Source organism: Pseudonaja textilis, chromosome 4, assembly GCF_049901715.1.
Source record: "Pseudonaja textilis isolate UNSWEBS1 chromosome 4, rPseTex1.2, whole genome shotgun sequence".
Lineage (NCBI taxonomy): Eukaryota > Metazoa > Chordata > Lepidosauria > Squamata > Elapidae > Pseudonaja > Pseudonaja textilis.
Window position 1 is genome coordinate 387428 of NC_141993.1, and position 19891 is coordinate 407318.

General features: G+C 37.5%; 1 protein-coding gene across 1 annotated transcript in view; it reads left to right on the top strand.

Moving 5' to 3' along the window:
- The window catches only part of CTNNA3 (catenin alpha 3), a 711430-nt gene that overhangs the window by 169041 nt on the left and 522498 nt on the right, over positions 1-19891 (top strand). Inside the window, exon 7 of the mRNA XM_026714519.2 lies at positions 7462-7665. Coding sequence (XP_026570304.2) covers positions 7462-7665 — 204 coding nt within the window. The remainder of the gene's footprint in view (positions 1-7461; positions 7666-19891) is intronic.

A 19891-nucleotide genomic window follows, 5' to 3' on the forward strand; every position in this document is an offset into this window, starting at 1 on the left:
GCCATCATTGGCCACAAGCTGCGAGCAGCCAGCTATAAAAAAGGCTGCCGCGGTTTCTCCGTGTTCAGATTCTAGAAGGAAATAAAGTAAGAAAAAGGTCAACTGGGGCTTGAGTCTCCTTTCCCGTGATGCAACACTGGCGACGAAGGTGGGATTCTGAGACAAAGGAGCCCAGTTGAGCATGTGGCAACAAGGACCGAAATGGCTGGGAACAACTCACCAACCACACCATTCAACCGGACAACTGAGGACTGGGAATCATACGTTGACCGATTCCTCATGTTCCTAGAAGGGAGCGACCTCCATGAAATATCCGAGAATAGAAAGAGAGCTGTTTTCCTCACCCATTGTGGTCCCGCAGTATTCAAAATGGCAAAGGCATTAGCGGCACCCACCAATGTAAAGACGATGGTGTGGACGGACCTAGAGAAATTACTGCAAGCCCACTACAAACCAACCATTTCATGCCTCCTCAAAAGACACGGGTTTTATCTGCGTGATCAAAAGGAAGAAGAGAGTATCAGAGATTTTGTTGCAGCACTAAGAGACATCAGCAGAGCATGCAAATTTCTAAACATGGATGAAGCCATGAGGGATCGCGTGGTCCTCGGATGAAAGGAGTGTACACTACAGGGTCGATTACTAACAGGACCTAAGATAACACTGAAAGAGGCAATAGAAGAAGCCACCACAGCTGAAGCCACACAGAAATTGACAGCCACAATGCGACAAATGAATAAAATACCAAAGGAAACCAAAAAAGCCACTGATCAAACGCACAATAAGACACCAGAGGAAACTCAAAAACTCACCACCACAACACACCATGAAGACATCGAATTCCTATCAGAAGACAAAGAGGAAGAAGAAGAGGTAAATCAACTTTGGTCGGAAAAAGGTAGAAGGGAGCAAAATGAAAGAAGGTCAGAATTTCGTTGTGCCGGGTGTGGAGAAAACCATCCACATTCTGAATGCCATTTCTTCGATGCTATTTGCAGATATTGTGAACGGTGGGGACACATAGCTAGGGCATGCCAAACAAGAAATAATGATGGCCCTAGACAAAGATGGAACACCCCCACCCCAGAGAGAGGGAAAGGCAAATAGGGAGCCGTTGGAGTCAAGAGAACAGAAACAAGCGAGGAAAAGAAGCAAACAGAAAAGAGGAAACACATCAAACAATAACCATTGGGCACTCAAACTCAACTAGGGAAAAAAGGGTACATGTACAAGTCACCACAGAAGGCCAGCCATGTGAGATGGAGGTGGACTCAGGCTCGTATTTATCAATGGTATCGTGGAATATCCTAAAAGGACTAATACCTGATATAAACAAGAGAGAGCTCAAAATACAAAAGCTCACACTAAAGGACTACCAGGGAAACAGAATTCCTGTAGCAGGTACCGGACACTTCAAAGTTAAATTCAAAAAACACACTGAAGTCCTCACATTAACAATAGTCGACCAGGATCGACCCAGCCTATTGGGACTCGAATGGTTTGCACCATTAGGAATTGAAGTAACTAGAATAAACAGCATTACTGAGACAGACTGGGAAGAAGACCTGATGAAAGAATTCCAGGACATCTTCAACGGAGAACTGGGCAAGTACTGAGGGTCCCTATCTCATTTAATTTAAATCCAAGTATAGACTATATAAGACTAAAGTCGAGGTGAGTCCCTTTCACGTTAAAACCAAAAATTGATGAACAATTAGATAAACTTATCGCACAAGGGGTCTTAGAACCAATAGACCACGCAAGGTGGGAAACCCTAATTATTACCCCATTAAACGAGATGGGTCAGTACGTATCTGCAGGGACTACAAAGCAACCCTTAACCATGCACTACAGCAAAGCGCATACCCAGTTCTGGTGGTACAGCACCTATTACATTCTATAGGTGGAGGTAAAATCTTCACAAAATTGGACCTTGCGCAAGCCTACCTACCTAAGTAAAAGAATTGACAAAACAAGCCCTAACAACTACACAACAACCAATACTAACATTAGTCCTGATCGGAAGTTGCAAACATGTACCTGAACCCATAGAAGAAGAAAACAACCTGGGGAGACTGGAGCAGGCTTTGAAGAACCATCAGGAAGCCATTCCTGGTGGGAGTGGCCAAGCCGACTCAACCAGCCAGGAAAGGCCTGGCGGGAGCGGCATGGCCGACTCTACCTTCCAGGAGGTTCCACGGGAAAGGATGGGAGAAACAGCAACACTGTCTGAACAGGTCAGAGGTGAACTCATGACTGAGTTGCGCAGGTCCAGTCAGAACCATTACGTGACTACGTAATATAGGCGGGGCCCGGATTGGTTAGACTGGACCACATGGGGAGAGGTGTTATATATTTGCATACTTACCTATGATGGGTTGGTCCATGGCGGTGGGAGATTTGAAGGGACATCATCGGCCACAAGCTGCGAGCAGCTGGCTATCAAAAAGGCTGCCATGGTTTCTCCGTGTTCAGATTCTAGAAGGAAATAAAGTAAGAAAAAGGTCAACTGGGGCTCGAGTCTCCTTTCCCGCGATGCAACAGTTGTAACTTTGAATGGTCACTATATGGACTGTTATAAGTCAAGGACTACCCATATGTGTGATTCTGTTTATTACCTATATTTAGTCCTTGATTATTTTTCTTGCAGTTTGTGTTTTTTTTAATTTTAAAAAAATGAAATACAATGATTTTCTTACTCTTGCTTTTCCTCTGTTCAACTTTCACATCTGTGCTTTTACCAGCAGAAAAAAACTATCGCTTTTAGCATTTCGGATTTCAGGCATTCTGAAATGTCCTTATCTCTGTGATCTTGTCTGAGGTTTTCATTGCCTTTCTCTATAGAATTTAGCTTTTCTTCTGCAGTACATAAATAAACTATAAAGAAAATTAAGGAGACTTGGGACATCAGTGATAGCACTGCCTGAGTTAAGCTTAAGAAATGTCACCAAGAGTTTTTAACTGCAAAGTGGTACTTGCCTTAAATTAAACTGCAGTATCAGCTCCTAAACATGACAAGCTTTGAAATGTTATAGTCTGGTTGAGAGGTTTTAGAAATATTTATATAGTAGTATATGTCACCTGAATATTTATCAACCTAATAACTGGCTCTCCCTCTGTGAGCCAGTTACCTTGTAGTGCCCATTGGCTTCTAGACATGCTAAAATAAACTTGGTGACAGAGTTCAGGTTTAGAATAGACCTTTGCTGTATCTACCTGACCTGTCCTAGACTGTGGAAACAGCCCTGAGTTTTGATTTAGAGTTGGAATGAGATTGAGACTTTGGATCAGGATTTCCTCCTTAGAAACCCTCTCTGCTCAGATCATCTAACTTGAGAAAGTATGTGTGACAATCCTCTGCTTGGGCCAGAGTAAATCCCCCAGCAGTGAGACATTTGGAATTAAATTTATTTGTTCCGATATTATAGCACAAATGTGCAGTCTAATTTAGTGTTTGACAACTTTTAAGACATGGTGACTTCAACTTCCAGAATGCTGAGCATTGAAGTCCACATGTATTAAAGTTGTCCAGCTTGAGGAACACTGGCTTAATTTTCAAAATTATTCCTTTCCTCTACCTTAAGTTTAAACTGTTGTGAAAGAAGCAGCAGCAAAATATATTTCTTCTTTAATTAAATATTACTAATTCTCAAGCATTTCCATTGTAATTGGAAAAGGCTCCCAATAGAGTCTTGCTATCTAATGCTAAGTTCTCCCTTGCAATCAACCATACCGGCCCTGCTGTGAGAAGTTCCAAGAGAAAAAAACACGATGAAGGAATGTTAATAACTTTATGAATTTATAATGCCTGTTGCAATTTTCATGAATTAGGAGCTGCTCTCCTTAATTTGCACATTATATGGTTCATATTGTTTTCTGATTTGTTTTGTTAAAAAAGACCTGTCTTGTTTCATTCTGGAAGAAACAGAATTTAACAGATTTAACATATACATACATACATACATATATACAAACATACATATATACATACACACACACACACGCACACACACACACAAGAGTGAGCAACAAGGAGAAATATTAAAATAATAAAACATGTTTGTTGAACAAAATATTCCAGGAGTCAAAATACTTGCTGAATTAATGAAACTCACAAAATGATATCTGTTAGAACTGTGTGATGCTTTGGATTTAGTTTCAAAAAGGGTTGTAGCAGTGCAAATATAGCACTTGCCTGCATCTGTTTAAAGCAGCTGTGTCTTTTCCCTGATTGCCTTTCTCAGCTGTGTGATCCTTGGAAAAGATTAAGTTGCTTTAAAGAGTTTAGATAGATATTTGATTAGTGGCCCTGGGCATTTGGAAGCAAGTTTTAGAAACTGAACCTGAAGTACTACACAGTCCTGCCATTTATCTGCGTATTCATATATTGTAATTATTCTGCAACACAGGCAGCCATAGTGAATTCCTAGCCATTTGTGAATTCCTGTTATAATAGGCTGCATTTTTTCTTTACATTTATTGTTTTATCATAGAAAATAAAATATGAAACAGTAAAACAAACAAAATTAAAGAAAACAAAAACTTACATTCAACCATAACAACAACAAAAAAAGAAAAAAATAGTGTACAAAAAAGGAGGAAAAAAATGACCAATTAAATTTAGCATTTAACATGTAGGATCCATCCTGGCTGGCTGCTGAAAGAAAAGAAAAGGCAATAAATTCTCCTCCCCTTTTACTTGCATGCATTGTATGTATTATATTTAGCACGTAGAAAGTCCATAAACAGTTTCCAGTCTCTTATAAAGCTGTCTAGTCCATTATCTCTAATCAGAGCAGTTAATTTCACCATCTCTGCTAATTCAGTCAGTTTCAAAATCCTCTCTTTATCAGCTGGCATCTCTTTCCAGTGATATTCCTTCACATGATGATGGCTGCGAGGATTGTTATTTGCCACAGTAAATAACATTTAAAGAGTATATGGTAAAATGGGCAAAAAATGTTGGGCATAATATAATGCTAGATAAATTGGAGAATGTATAGACAAAGGGACTAAAATTTACATTAAAATATACTTTGAAAGATAAGAGGCTGCATTTTTAATAACAAGAACCCAATCACACGAAAGAAAATGAGAAAAGAGCTGACATTTGCAGAAGTTGAAATGAACTATTCCTCTGAAAAATAGTACATCTAAGATTGTTCGATGCAGCATGATTCTTAAACTTAGGAAATCATTTCCCATCAAAGATTCATTGATCCAGCAAATCCATGAGACTTGTTTTTATTATTTTAGGGTTATTTGTGATCTTACCTTCAAAAATAACATCCCCGGGATAATTTATAAGCACCAGCTGTTTCTGGAGAGAAGAATGGTAGTGTGCTACCATCTATTTTTTTTTTTTTTCTGTTTGTGTCTAGTCTATCAGGTTAACCCTGAAAACAGGAAGTGTGTCCAGGAAAAGTAACTATTCAGTGTTTTCATCCAATATAATTGCAATCTAAAAGATTTAAATAGTATTTGAATATTTTAAAAGCCAGAATAGAGAATTATCACTTGACATTGAAAGCATGCAATTTAGCACCACTGTTATTTTCTTCCTATGAGTGTATAACACAAATTATTGACAGCAGAGGAGAACTTCAGTGTGAAGTTATTTACCCATACATTGTTCAAAATGATTTTCAGGCTTTCTTTTAATATACAAAGAGAATGAAAGAGCCTTGTTTAACATTGTTTCTGCCTCCTATCAGTATCTTGAAAATTTCTTACCTTGAATATTAAAATAAATTAACTTTCCCTAGCTTGATTCTGGGATAACAACTCTCCATACTTGCAATCTCCCAGGGGAAAACATTCAAATATGAGTAAGGCTGGCATGGATTTGTTGGCATGAATATCTTCACATGAATTTTGTCCTTTCTTCTTTTATGATTTGAAGTGAAATTAAATATTAAAATAAAAATAGCAAGAAAGCATAGTAATATTATGAATAAATAGCAAAGATAGAAACAAAAAACTGGCTCATTCACCACAATAAATGATTAGACAAAGTTAAAAAATGTGAACTCCATATAGTAGTAAATATATAAATTATAGTATATGATCTCAGTTATAATAAATATGCAGCTAAAATGTCCTACGTAAGAAAGTATTTCCATCGTTAGGTTGCAGTTACAGAAAAGGCTCAGCTCTTTGAATGAAAAGATGAAACTATGGTTTTATTACTTATTAACAGTATTTTTTATACTGTCCATACTACCATATCCTAAATAGTGTACAGAAATAGAAAACATTTCTATTATTTTAGAAAGCTACTAAAAATAAAAAAGCTGTCCCTCAGGCAAAATATAATAAATATTCCAACATATAGAAGATAAATCTCAAAACGTATATATAAAGCAAGGATCAGCAGCTGACCAGTCATAGTCAATCTTTGAAAGCTGATTTTTTTCAAAGCATTATGAAATGTTGGTTGAAATGATGCCAGCTGCATCTTAAAAGTGAGAGGTAGAGGTTACATTGCTCCAAAAAGTTAAGGATACATTAGAGAAGGCCTGCCTTATGATTTATAATCACCTTATCTCCTGTAAAGACAGAAGCCTGGGAAAGGCTTTTTTTAGATGATCTAAGAGAGTCAATTTGCTGTAGTGGTTAAAAGCACTGGATTAAAAACTGAGAGTTATGTGAGTTCTACTCCTGCCTTAGGCACATTAGCTAGCCTTTGGTCCGTTATACTCTCTCAGTCCTAGGAATATAGTCCTGACAACTTTCGTCTAAAAATGTTGTCGAGAAAACTGCATGGGCTTGTTCGTACAGTGACTAGGAGTTCGGTTGATTTGATGGACAATAACAAAAACATCAGTGGACCTAACAGAATGTTAATAATTTTGGAGAAGACAGTATCTAATGCACCCCCAAACAACAATAGAAATGGATTTGAATGCAATAACAGCACTTTAAATTGGATTTGGAAGCCTATGAGTAGCTAGTGAAACAAATGAATCAGTGCTATACTGTGCTATGAGCACCCTGGCTACTATATACTTTGTATCAATTGTAGATTTCAGGCCATCTTCAAAGGCACCCCATAGAGCAGGGATCTCCAACTTTGGCAAGAATTCTGGGAGTTGAAGTCCGCCAGGCTTAAAGTTGCCATGGTTGGAGACCCCTGCCATAGAGAGTATGTTGTAGTAGTTAATCTGCATAGCAATGAGAGCATGAGTGACCATAACCAGGACTCCAGACCAAGGTTCAGCTGAACGTGGACACTAATCTAAGTTGGGCTAAGGTTCTACCTGCTGCTCCAGCAAGAAACACCAATCCAAAAGAACCCTCAAGTAACTGTCCTGCTTCTCTTGAAGGGGCTCAATGTTATATGAAGCTATCATTAGAGTTGATGTTTCTAGATAGCCCAGATGTTTATGGGCGAGCATTTTCAATGTCTTCCTAGAGTTTAATCTAAGCTTCCTTGGTATTCTTTTTTCATTCTTTTCCTAGAGTTTGGTTGCCTTGGATTCTATCACTGTAAGTGAAGACCAAATAAGACCATCACTTGAAAAACGTTTGGAGGGGATTATCAGCGGAGCTGCTTTATTGGCAGATTCCTCCTGTACTCGTGATGTTCACCGTGAGCGCATCATCACTGAGTGTAATGCCATCCGCCAAGCTCTACAAGACCTTCTTTCAGAGTACATGAATAATGTAAGTCAGTGATTTTTTAAAAAAAAAAAAAAATCTGCATATTTTCTACATTGTCTCCAAAGAAAAGTTAATCCAATAGTTATTGACATCCTTTATTTAGTACTGATTTTCAAACAATTCTTGCCATTTTGTATTTATGGAAAGTTGGCAAATGATTTGAAAGGTCCTGTTATGCTATCTTTCTTTTTATTTCAATTATGCAACTTTTATAAATGGGAGAGGAAATTTTTTTGGGATCTGCTATAATAGAAAGTACAGTAACATATGTAGGCACACAGAATCATGGTAAGGATCATTTTTTTTTCATTTTTACCTTTCATCCAGATCATTATTGGAATATGGATCCAAATATGTTTCAAGGAAGGTGATGCAGAACAGGAAATTTTTCTATTCCCACCATCTAATGGAGGAGTTATTAGATAGGAATTTGTGCTTAGGGAGCTTGTATAAGAGGAATTCATCCATTATCCATGGGTGCCCTACATATAGAGCTATAGGTTTGGGGCTCTGTTCTGACAGTCCAAAGGACAGATGACCATTGGAGCAGAATTAGTCACTGTAATGCTATTCATCCTGGTTACTTATTCCCTCTGTAGTCCTTCAGATCTGAAAATGCCTGGAGTCCCTTTAGATTGAAATGATTTCTATAATCCCTTGACAATCACATTATGACAATAAACCAGCAGAACAGAACACAAATCATTTTTATTTTAGCCTTCCAGTTTTATTAAAAGATATAATGAAGGTCTCTAACATTATTTTTATTTTTTCCTTCGAGTCAGTCTTGACTCCTGGCAAGTATATGGATATGTCCCTGTAGTGTTCTAGGCAATATTTTTCATTTAAAGGTAAGAATAATGCAGCATTCTAATGCTTTGTGCAATACTCTGGTCTGCACGATACAACCAGAATCCAGATTGATTTTCCACTTGAAAAGCATGAATTCTGCAGGTTTCAAATGCCAACTTAGCAACAGCATGTTTTGCTTTCAGATTGTTATTTGCCAGGGCTTTTCCATAAAAAAATCTGGTCACCCAGAAAAGAATTGATTAGAAGTTTGCAGCACCTGTCTTCTTAGAAGTGACAAAATTGCAACACAGGATCTCATGATTCCCTGTTGTCAAATTGATAGAGGCAAGTTCTCCCTGCATATACAGTAGATTCTGAAACTTGCTCTCCCAAACACTAATGGTAGAACGATGTCAAGGCTCTGTGGAGTATTTATTGTGAGCTGATTGAGATCCTGGACTGGTTTGAAACAGATTTTAACTAGGTCCCTGTATTCTAGTTGGCAGTTTGATGTATTTGATTTGCAGCCCTATATTAAGGATCCTTTGTCTAAGAGCTATCATAACTTGAACTTGTCCCAGTGTCAGAAAAGCTTCACAGGCAAAACTGTCATGCTGAACTTGGTCTTCAGTTTGCTGTTTTTGGGTGGAGTGGAATTTGTCCAGCAAGATGTAAGAGTGGACCAGACATGGTGGTGCTGAAGATAAATCTAAAGCCAGTCTTTGAAAATATTTAGCCAGGCCTTTTTCTCAACACGCAATAGCCATGTATCCAGCATAGGGCTATGTTAGGCATGTAGTTTGCTGCTTGGAATAATTTCTTTTGTAAGAAATTAATTTGTACATTCTGGGCCAACAGTTTGCCCTTAAAACATTGAAGAAAACTGAGATATATTTGGTACTTCTAGCATGCTGGCTAGGAATTCTGGGAATTTAAGAGGTTTTTTGTAATTGATTTGCAGTAAGAAACCTTTGCAAAAGTGGGATAGGACTCTTCTTGGTTTTACTGATGACTGTAGAAGGATTGTTTCAACGTGGGATCTGTTTGTCAGTTTCAGGGTATAGTGTTCTATTTAAACCACTATGTTTGTGCATGTTAATGAAATATATTTCTTGTTAAAAATCATACTCCCATATGCTACTCTTTGTATTCAGAGATGGTGGAATTTATTAACACAAGTGAATTTCATAGGCACTGATTATTTACTTTAATAATGTACAAATACTATGTATTTTCTAAAATGTTACTCAAACGTTTACTTATGAGAAATGGCAGATGGAGAATTAAGTAAGAATTAACAATCTTCCAGGCAATCTGTTTGGTTTGTTTCTTCACATAGGCAAATTCTTATCAAAACAGAGATTTGGTAGGTTAAAAATATGGCCTTGTGGGTTTATTGTATCTGATGTAGGTATAGAAATTCCTGTAATGTTGTTTTCAGATACTACAAAATTCATCTCTCATAGTCCCATGTTACTTAATGCAACCTAGTCTAATGCCATTTACTTTATTTAAAGTATTAAATGTGTTATTTATATATTCATTGATATTTATTTATTTATTTAGAGCAATGAGCAACAAGCTCATCACAGAGTAAAAGCTACATGAATCAAGGAAGGGATTTCATTTTATGCAACCCACGTGAAAAATTGCATTGTGCTTTGGATTATACTGCTGCACACCCAAAATTCAAGTGCATTAGCCCTAAAATGTTCTTCTGAATTAGCATAATGGTTCCAAATGCCAACATTATCCACAGATGGTGTTCCATGTAGAAACAAGATTATATACATTGCTATAGAATTATTGCAACCCCACTTCCATCTATCTACTGGCCTCCAGTTATGTTGGACTAAACTTTTATTGTTGGTTCTGAGCTTGAGGGAGGGGTCAAGCATGTCATCAATGCTGAGTCCCTTCTCACCCACAACAGGTCTAAATCCAACCCACCTTGAATTCTGTTGACTCTTACCTACCACCAATTTGCCTCTGCAACATTTCAGGGTTGAGATTCTTGTAGAGTGTGTTAGCATGCCATAAATCTGTATTCATTTGAACAGCCTCAGCCCCTGATTTCTTGCACCTGATGTCAACATTTTTATGGATTGTCTGACAGCATACAAGTGATCTGCTTTAAGTGATATCTAATGTATATTTCATTGGAAAAGGCAGTGATGCTAGAGATGGTTAGTGGACAAAGAAGAAGGGGCAAGCAAAGAACATGCTGGCTTGATAACATCAAATCTGATGCACAGTTGAACATACAACAATTGACAGGGTAGCATGGAAAGTGCTTGCCTATAAAGTTTCCAAGAGTTGATTAAAAACAATAAAAATGTATATTTAGATGCTATTTGTACAAAAAGTGACAGAATCATAAATGGACATAATTGAGTAAACACTAAGAAGACAACATGGAGTTATTTTAGGGTTATTTCTCTGCAACATTTCAGGGTTGATCTAATTTCCATTTTCACGTGGGCTCACAGAACATATTTCCTAACAAAGGACAATATAGCAGTGGGCCTTTTCTGCTGTGGTCCCTGCTCTAAGGAATCTTCTCTTCCCCGAATTGAGGTTGGCTTCATCACTGTTGAGCTTCTGGAGGTCTCTTTAGACTTTGCAAACCTGGGGACCCTGGGGGATGGGTGGCACTATTATTTTTAACAAATCTTTGCCTATTATCTTTGTTTGAGTTTGGTTTTTATACTTTTTAATCTATTTATTAACTGTTTTAGTTGTATTTTATGCCACTCAGAGTCACTTATTTGTGAGATGGGCAGCTGTATAAATTGAATAAATAAATAGTGCTGAAAATATTCACTCTATTTTTGTATTTTTAGAAATAATATTAGACATCCTCATACAAAATGATAATAATTACATTGCATGTTACTGGGACTGAGACTGAGCTTTGTATGATTTAATACCTTGACTATGTTCCATTTTTTGTTTCTATTATATATTTTTATTTCAAGCAAGAAAATCTTCTCCTTTTGCCCTTTTTAGCACTCCCTATACAACAAGCAAATTTTAAAAAGCATCATATATTATAAATAAATATGGAATTATATCTCCTGTAATATCCAAGAGTATCGTTATTCCTCCTGAGAAGCTTTCTAGAGATATGGAAATTTAATATCCAAATAGGATAATTAGTATTATAGGATAACTAGGACTGCAGAAGAAACAATTACTACCAACCTGCCTTCAATCGAGGACCTGTATCCTGCATGAGTCAAAAAGAAGGCTGTGAAAACATTTAGACTCCTCACATCCCAGATTTCAAAACGACGCTATAGAGCACTGCACTTCAGAACAACCAGACACAAGAACAGTTTTTCCCCGAAAGCCATCACTCTGCTAAGCAAATAATTCCCTGCTTTTATCCTTACAATTTATATTAACTGTTTCCTAGTATGATTTGATTGCCTATTTGTACCCTATGACTATATTAAGCGTTGTACCTTATGACTCTTGATGAATGTATCTTTTCTTTTTATGTACACTTAGAGCATATGCACCAAGACAAATTCCTTGCATGTCTAATCACACTTGGCCAATAAAAAATTAATTAACTAATTAATTCATATCTAAATAGCAAAAATCTTGTGAATCTATTTCTGGGGTTATATAGAAGCAGAAGAAACAGCCCGTTAGAAATTCCTAAGATACAATTCTGAACATTACAAAGGAGAACATTTAGCTACATAATCACAAGATATACCTTAATGATTCATTTAGGAATATTTCTTCTGTTCCCCTTGGTTAACCAGAGCTTGCTTAGCAGAATTTGTTCCAATAAAATAGTCTGAACTAGGACTGAGTTACTGCACTGCAGATAATATTATAGCTGAAGCTAAACTAGTCTAAATAAAATGCCTTGCAATGATAAACCCATTTCATTTTTTAATTTGATTTATATCTTTCCTTCTATCCTCCTGAACACCAAAAGTGCCTAACAGTGGCTGAAATATAACAACAAAAACTAAAAAATAATGTTAATGACAATTAAGATTGAAGGTCTGATGAAAGATACATGTTTATGCTGTTGTAAAGGCAGAGAGAGCAGTGATTAAACATGATTTCTTTGGGACCAGATGTTATCAATTGGGAGCGGTGCCAATGAAATATCTCATGCAATCTTAAAGGCCAGATGGATTTGTAGCAAGAGAGGGACTCTTGGAGATAATCAGTCTTTAATTTATCAATATAAAAACTAAAAAGTTAAATAGAGACTGAAAAATATTGAGCAACAAAGGTTTGGTGGCTTCATTTTGTAACAGCTTCTGGAAACCATAGCCAGTCCCTAGACTAAGGCATGTTGCCTTAGTCAGTTGGAGGTTTAATCAAGATGTGGTAACTTGTTTCTGTTGTAATGATGAGGCAGTCAAGTTGTTTGATCATGAAGAACTGAATCATGATGATCTTTATTGGAGTCTAGTCTTGCATTTATATACATTTTTAATTATCCTCCATCACTGGTTAACTTTGGTTACTGCTTAACTTTCGTTACTGTTTAGCACAGTAATTCATACAATTAATTATCTCTAGTTAAAGTCTAACATATGTTTACTTCCTCTCTCTAATCCTCCTTTAGATTAGTGACTTTGTTTACCTGAGTTGTATTTGCTTGGAAACATTCTTTATCTGAGGTTTGCCGTCCGAGATTGGAACATTCCTGCAATTACAACTCTACAGTTTCTAAATCTGACCAGTTCAGGAACAATTGCAGCTGGCACATTTCAAGTAATTGTGTGATTGTGCTTTTTGCCATAATTGCAACCTTCATTCTGACAGCTGGAAATCAAGGTGCCCTCTCAAATGGCACAAGAGCCATCCCACCCACCGCAGACTGCAACCTGACCCTCAAGTCCAGTTTCTCTTGCTGAAAGGCACTCCATCTTGTTAAGATTTCATTTCAGCTTCACCCAACCCATTATTAAGCTTAAACAACACTGAAGGGACTGAAAAGAAAAAAAAATACCGTCTATCTGTTGGTGTGTACTAAGCACAAAACAACAGTGTTCTTAAAAAAACAAACCCTGAAAAAGGAGGGGAAATGGATGGTGGGCTATGCTTTAGTAATCCAACTTTTAACATCATGTAGTAGAAACCCTTAAGTGGATTTTTGGGGGTCTTGTTTTTCTTTCCTTTTTTGTTTTTCTGGCTTCTATCTTTTTTAGTTCATGGATTGTTAAGGATTTTTTCATTTAATTATATTATTTCCACACATCTTGGTATTTAGCTTATATTTTGCATTCTTCTACAAATAAAGATTTATTTTTAAAAACAGTAAAAATATGGAATGGTACACATTATGAATTCAAAACAGAACAAAATTATGCAATTAAATTATTCTACAAACCGAGGAATGTAAACAATTATTTTTGTAATAGATAAGCATATGTTGAATATATGAAATACGTAACATGGCTATTAATGGATAAAACTGAATTTGAAATGAGGTAATACATTTGATAATATTAGTTAATACCTTTTTTTGTATTCAATGAATACCTCTATGCATCCTAAAAGCAGTCAATAACCAGTGGGAAATGTGTGTTCAGATTTTGAATTCTGTATATTAGTTTTAATGATGTTTATTTTTTTACAATAATTTTTAGAGATATTTTGAAACATTAAGCTTTTCAAGTATAGGTGAAGAGTAAAAATGTTAATCCAGGTTTATTTTCAGTCACTGACCCAAATTTTATTAAAGAGCAAACCAAACTCTGTACTAGGCAATGTGACATTCACAGTAAATAAAGTATGTAGTTGTGCATAAACTACTTTGCTGTCAACAACAGGTTACAAATGCAAACTCTGCAACACCAAAAATTATCCTGGTGTCTTTATTTGCCCAAAGAAGCTGCACATAGGATTCTGCTGCCCAACCTGGAAAGGAGCTAAGAAGAAGGTTACTAATAATGACTTTGGTATAGTCCGTTTGTAATTCCGTGTTAGGGATTCTTTGTTTAAGAGCTACCATTGCATGCTCTTGTCTCAGGAACATAAGCATCTCATCTGATAACTCCAATTCATGCACAGGTAGTTCTTGTTTAGCAACCACAATTGGGGTTGGCGCAGTGGTTACTAAATGAAATCTTGACTGTGCTTATGGTCTTATTTCAGCTTTTGTTTGCTTTACAGACCTGTTGAAGGGGGTGAATGGGAGGACTGGTTGCAGACTTACTTTTCATGACCTTATGCACTTATAGTAACCTTATAGTTACCTTATAGTAACTTCAAATGGTCGCTAAATGAGGCAGTCACTAAACAAGGACCACCTGTAGTTTGCCACTCGTTTGGCATTTCTAAAAGTAGTACAGTTTATCACACAAGGTAAGCCGTACCATACCTTGGATCTATGCAAATATTGGAATGCACACAGCCATAACCATGTTTCTCTCTTTTTTTAAAAAAATAAATCCTCCCTCCAAACGTAACAGCACCATTAGAGTCACACATTTTGCTGCTGAAATGCTAAGCATTCAGAACAGCCTGGGAGTTATGAGTGTATCATTCCTCTGAATTACGTAGCACAAAACCCGAGCACTGTAAAGACCTGCTTTAGTTATGTGTCCTTTGAGGATTCCGCAGAATTTCTTTTTTTTTTTTGAAGCCTTTTGCAAAATGCAGGACCTTTGAGTTCTTGGAGTTAATTTGCCCTCTACCCTACAGATAGAGGCGGCGGGTGGGGGGGAGAGGTCTGGCCGCCCTTCTAAGGCATACCAATGCCTGCGGATAGTCTGACAGCATTATTTGCATAAAGCAGGACAAATCTGTTAGCCACTTTGGGGCAAGTGGAACTCCTCCTTGCTTAAGGCCTTTGCTGCTTCATCAATATAGTAGTTATAAAATTGTAGGGCTGAAATACAGTGCCTTAGTGGGTTGGCACTGTGTGTGAGAGGTGCCTGGCTATAGTGCTTCCCATTCTCAAAGTGGTGTTCTTATGAGGTATCAATTATAGATGCCTTGAGTTTATTCCAAGGGATTGTTCTACAGATGGAGTCAAAAAAGCCAGCTTGAGCTCTACAAAGGGACCAGAAAGGGCTGATTGAGGTGGTTGAATATATTTTTCGATCAGATCACAATCCTGGATCGAATATGGAGCAGCCGCCCCAAAGTCTTAACTGTTCCTCCAGCAGCAGGTTCTCTCTCTCTCTTTTTAGAATAGAATATAATTCTTTATTGGCCAGGGGTGATTGGACACACAAGGAATTCGTCTTGGTGCAAATACTCTCAGTGAACATAAAAGAAAAAAGATACATTCGTCAAGAATCATCAGATACAACACTTGATAATGTCATAGGGTATAATAAGCAATCCAATCATACTAGGAAACAGTCAATATCAATTGTAAGGATACAAGCGACAAAGTTACAGTCATACAGTCACAAGTGGGAGGGGGTGGGTGATCAGGAGTGATGAGGAGGTTAATAGTAATAGTAGTGCAGATTTTGTTGGACAGTGTTGAGGGAATTATTTGTTTAGCCGAGTGATGGCATTCGGGGGAAAAACTGTCCTTGTGTCTAGTTGTTCTGGTGTGTAGTGCTCTATAGCATCGTTTTGAGGGTAGGAGTTGAAACAGTCTAGCCAGTCCAAAAGTTTCCAATAAAGGTATCTAGCATAGATCTCATTAATTAATCTGATTAATTATGCTAAGCAGGCTCATTGGGTGGTTTTCAGGATGGTGGACTATCTTTCCCTTCTTTCAGATAATTATGGCTGAGCCCTAGTGGAGCATTTTTCTGGGTTTTCATTGCCTAATTAGTTAATATACTTCAGCAACTGAAACTGGTGTCACTTTGGCAGAGGTTGTTCTCCTTAATCAAGCTAGGCAATTACTGTATGGCAACTTTACTGCCTGTGGACTTCAACTCCCAGAATTCCTGAGCCAGCCATGTTGGCGCAGGAAGTTTGGAAGTTGGACTCTACAAGTGCAGAGGTGGTATTCAGCAGGTTCTGACCAGTTCTGGAGAATCGGTTGCGGAAATTCTGAGTAGTTTGGAGAACCAGCAAATACCACCTCTGACTGGCCCCGCCCCCATCTATTCCCTGCCTCCCGAGTCCCAGCTGATAGGCTAGGTCTTCTTTTGTTGCCCTGCACAGGAGAATGGAGCTGGAAAGCAGGTTAGTGGGGTGGAGAGGGAATGGAGATTTTACAGTTTCCTTCCCTTGCCACGCCCACCAAGCCACGCCCACAGAACCGGCAGTAAAAATTTTTGAATCCCATCATTGCACAGGTGGTAAAGTTGCCATAGTTGCCCATCCTTGTCCTAAAAATCATTATCCCAATTTTGTAAGTTTTCCTCTGTAACTAAAGCTTGAAAATAACCTTGCCAGATTGTTGCTGGGATAAAGCACTCCAGGGGAGCCGTGGGCAGTTTTTAATCCTTTTGCAGCTAAATGCCAACACTTGGCAGGATCCCTTTCACGGGACTGCTATTATCAGCTGTGTTGAGGGTGGGTTTTTGATTTTTTTCTTTGTACCGCCTCTCTCTTTATAGTAGTAACTAAGACTGAAAATGTTTGAATGACTTCTAGGTATCTTGAATCCTAGTGAAGGAGGATTCCCTTTCATGACTGTGCTGTTATCATTGCAGGAATGGTTTTTTTCCCCCAAATATTGAGATTGTGTCTGAATGCTTTGAAAGTTAATGAAGTTTGCAGAAAAGCAACTGCTTGAGTCAGTGCCAGCTCCAGAGGTGGTATTCAGCCAGTTCTGACAAGTTCTGGAGAACTGGTAGTGAAAATTTTGAGTAGTTTGGAGAACCAGCAAATACCACCTCTGACTGGCCCTGACCCCCTCTATTCTCTGCCTCCTGAGTCCCAGCTGATCGGTTGGGTCTTCTTTTCTTGCCCTGCATAGGAGAAAGGAGCTGGAAAGCAGGTTTGTGGGGTGGGGTAGGAATGGAGATTTTGCAGTATCCTTCCCCTGCCACACCCACCAAGCCATGCCCACTGAACCAGTACTAAAAAAATGTGAATACCACCACTGGCCAGCTCATAAATAAAATTTCTTCAAAAGTGATACTAAAAGTAGCAGTAAACAACACTAATCAGTACAGGTAGTCCTCAACTTACGACAGTTCATTTAGTGACCAAAATGAGAATGGCACTGAAAAATGTGACTTATAACTGTTTTTCACACTTACAACTATTGCAGCGTCCCTACGTGTCACATGATCAAAATCCAGACACTTGGCAACTAATTTATATTTATGACCTTTGCACCATCCCGGAGTCATGTGGTCACCTTTTGCGACTTTCTGACAAGCAAAGTCAATGGGGAAGCCAGATTCACTGAACAACCATGTTATTAACTTAATAACTGTGTTGATTCACTTAACAGCTGTGGCAAGAAAGGTTGTTAAATGGGGCAAAATTCACTTAATAACTGTCTTGCTTAGCAACAGAAACTCTAGGCTCAATTGTGGTTGTGGGTCAAGGACTACCTCTTGCCATAGCTGTATGAAGTATATTTATTTTATTTATTTATTTTTATGTATTTATTTGATCTGTCAATCGCTTCCATGATAATAGGTATAAGCATAAACATGAGTAAGAATACGGGAAATAGGTATGAATAAATGGGGACAATAGGACAGGGACGGTAGGCCCAATTGTACGCTTATGCACGCCCCTCTTAGGAAGGGGATGAGGTCAATAGTGGATAGTTTGAGATTAAAGGAGTGGCGGTTGGAGGATGTAACAAAAGAGTCAAGTAGTGTTATTATCGCTATCATTTACCAATGGTTTACATTTAATCTAAGCTGATTTTTTAACTCTCTTTGACTATATACTGAAGTCATATGAGTACACTATGAGTCTTGTTTTTTTTTTGTCCTTCCACAGAAAAAATTGTTGGTTACCAGCCTCATCAGCCAAGAGGGAAATAATAGCTAGCTTTATTTCTTGCCATCCCCTCCTGCTCCCGACTGAGTCCCTTATTCTCTTCTTTTTCCTCCCCCAGGGGAGTGTTTCCACCTCCTCTTTGATGGGGAATAGGATGTGGGAGGGTGCAAGGAGGATAAACGTTGGGCAACTGGGGGAGGCAGGCTGTGGCTGCTTCAGTTCTGCCTACGATGACTCAAGTAGAACTGCTCCTTGTTTTATTTTTAGACATAATTGCTTGTGAAAATTCAGCGTGACATTTATTTCATTCAAGTCATCTTAATATTCAAACATGTGAAGTTATAGAATGAGAATTTAAGCTACCTCCTGCTCATAAATGAAGTGATATTTAAAAACTTATATATGGGGATGAAAAAAATTGAGAAAGGAAATTAAAGGTTTTCCCTTCTGTTCCTCACTAAATAGTTCTCAGCCAACAATTTCAGCATTAATTGGTTACTTATTTGAGGGTTGCATAAGAATAATATAGGATCCTGGATCCAGAGAAGATGATTCAGTACAATAGTCAGTAATTCATATTTAATATGCTTGAATGCACCCAGAATTATTAGTCTGTTTAAAGAGTTGTTCTCAGGAAGTATTCAACCAACTGATATTTTCTTTCCTTCCAAGGTAGAATAAATCCTTGATGAGGGCAGTAATCCAACATTGCAAATGAAATTAGGACACATAGTTTTTTAATTCACCAGAAAGAATTTTCCATATATTTTAAGTTGCTAAAAGACTATTACAAATTAAACAGAGTGTATTTTTATAGATTGCTTTTTAAAGTTATTTATATATGTGAAGACACATACACATCCTACTGTGGAACAAAGCAATGCACTTTTTTGTTTACTGCTCACTAATATGAAGTGAAGTGAAGCAGTGAAGTTTTAGAGATAATTTTACCCAATGCTTGATACTAATTTGTTCAAACATTGAGGCAAATAATATAATTCTCCATTTATACTCTAGCCATCCGTCTATCTAAACATTAGATGTTCCCAAGGTAAGCCAAACAACAAGCAGCAATTAATATATCTGCAATGAGAAAAATTTGTTAGAGTGGAAAGATTTTTTAGATTAAATAAGAAGTACAGCTTATCGGAATGGAGGTTATCGACTTTTAATTGGTAATAAACAGCTTCTAAATGATATCATTTTAACCAGTTAGGGTTTTATGATAGTAATCAGGACAGTAATCAGGAGGGTGAATTGTTTCATAAGAATAATCTGACGATTGCATTTGCCCCATCTGAAGATGATTTTTTAAAAAATGTTCTATCAGTTGAGCCCCAAATCACTTTCTGTCCACTTTGAGCCAACCTCATAGGAATTGTGCTAGAATCTACCCCAGCTCATAGTCAGACTTTTTGATTTCTCTGGCTGTCTCTGTGACCAGAAAGCAGGAAATCAGATGTTAAAAACCCTCTTGAAACACATTATTGCTTTAAAAACCAGAGTTCACAAATTATCATTATAAAGTTAGTCATTTCATATTGTGAAACTATTCCACAAAGCTTTCTGATGTTTA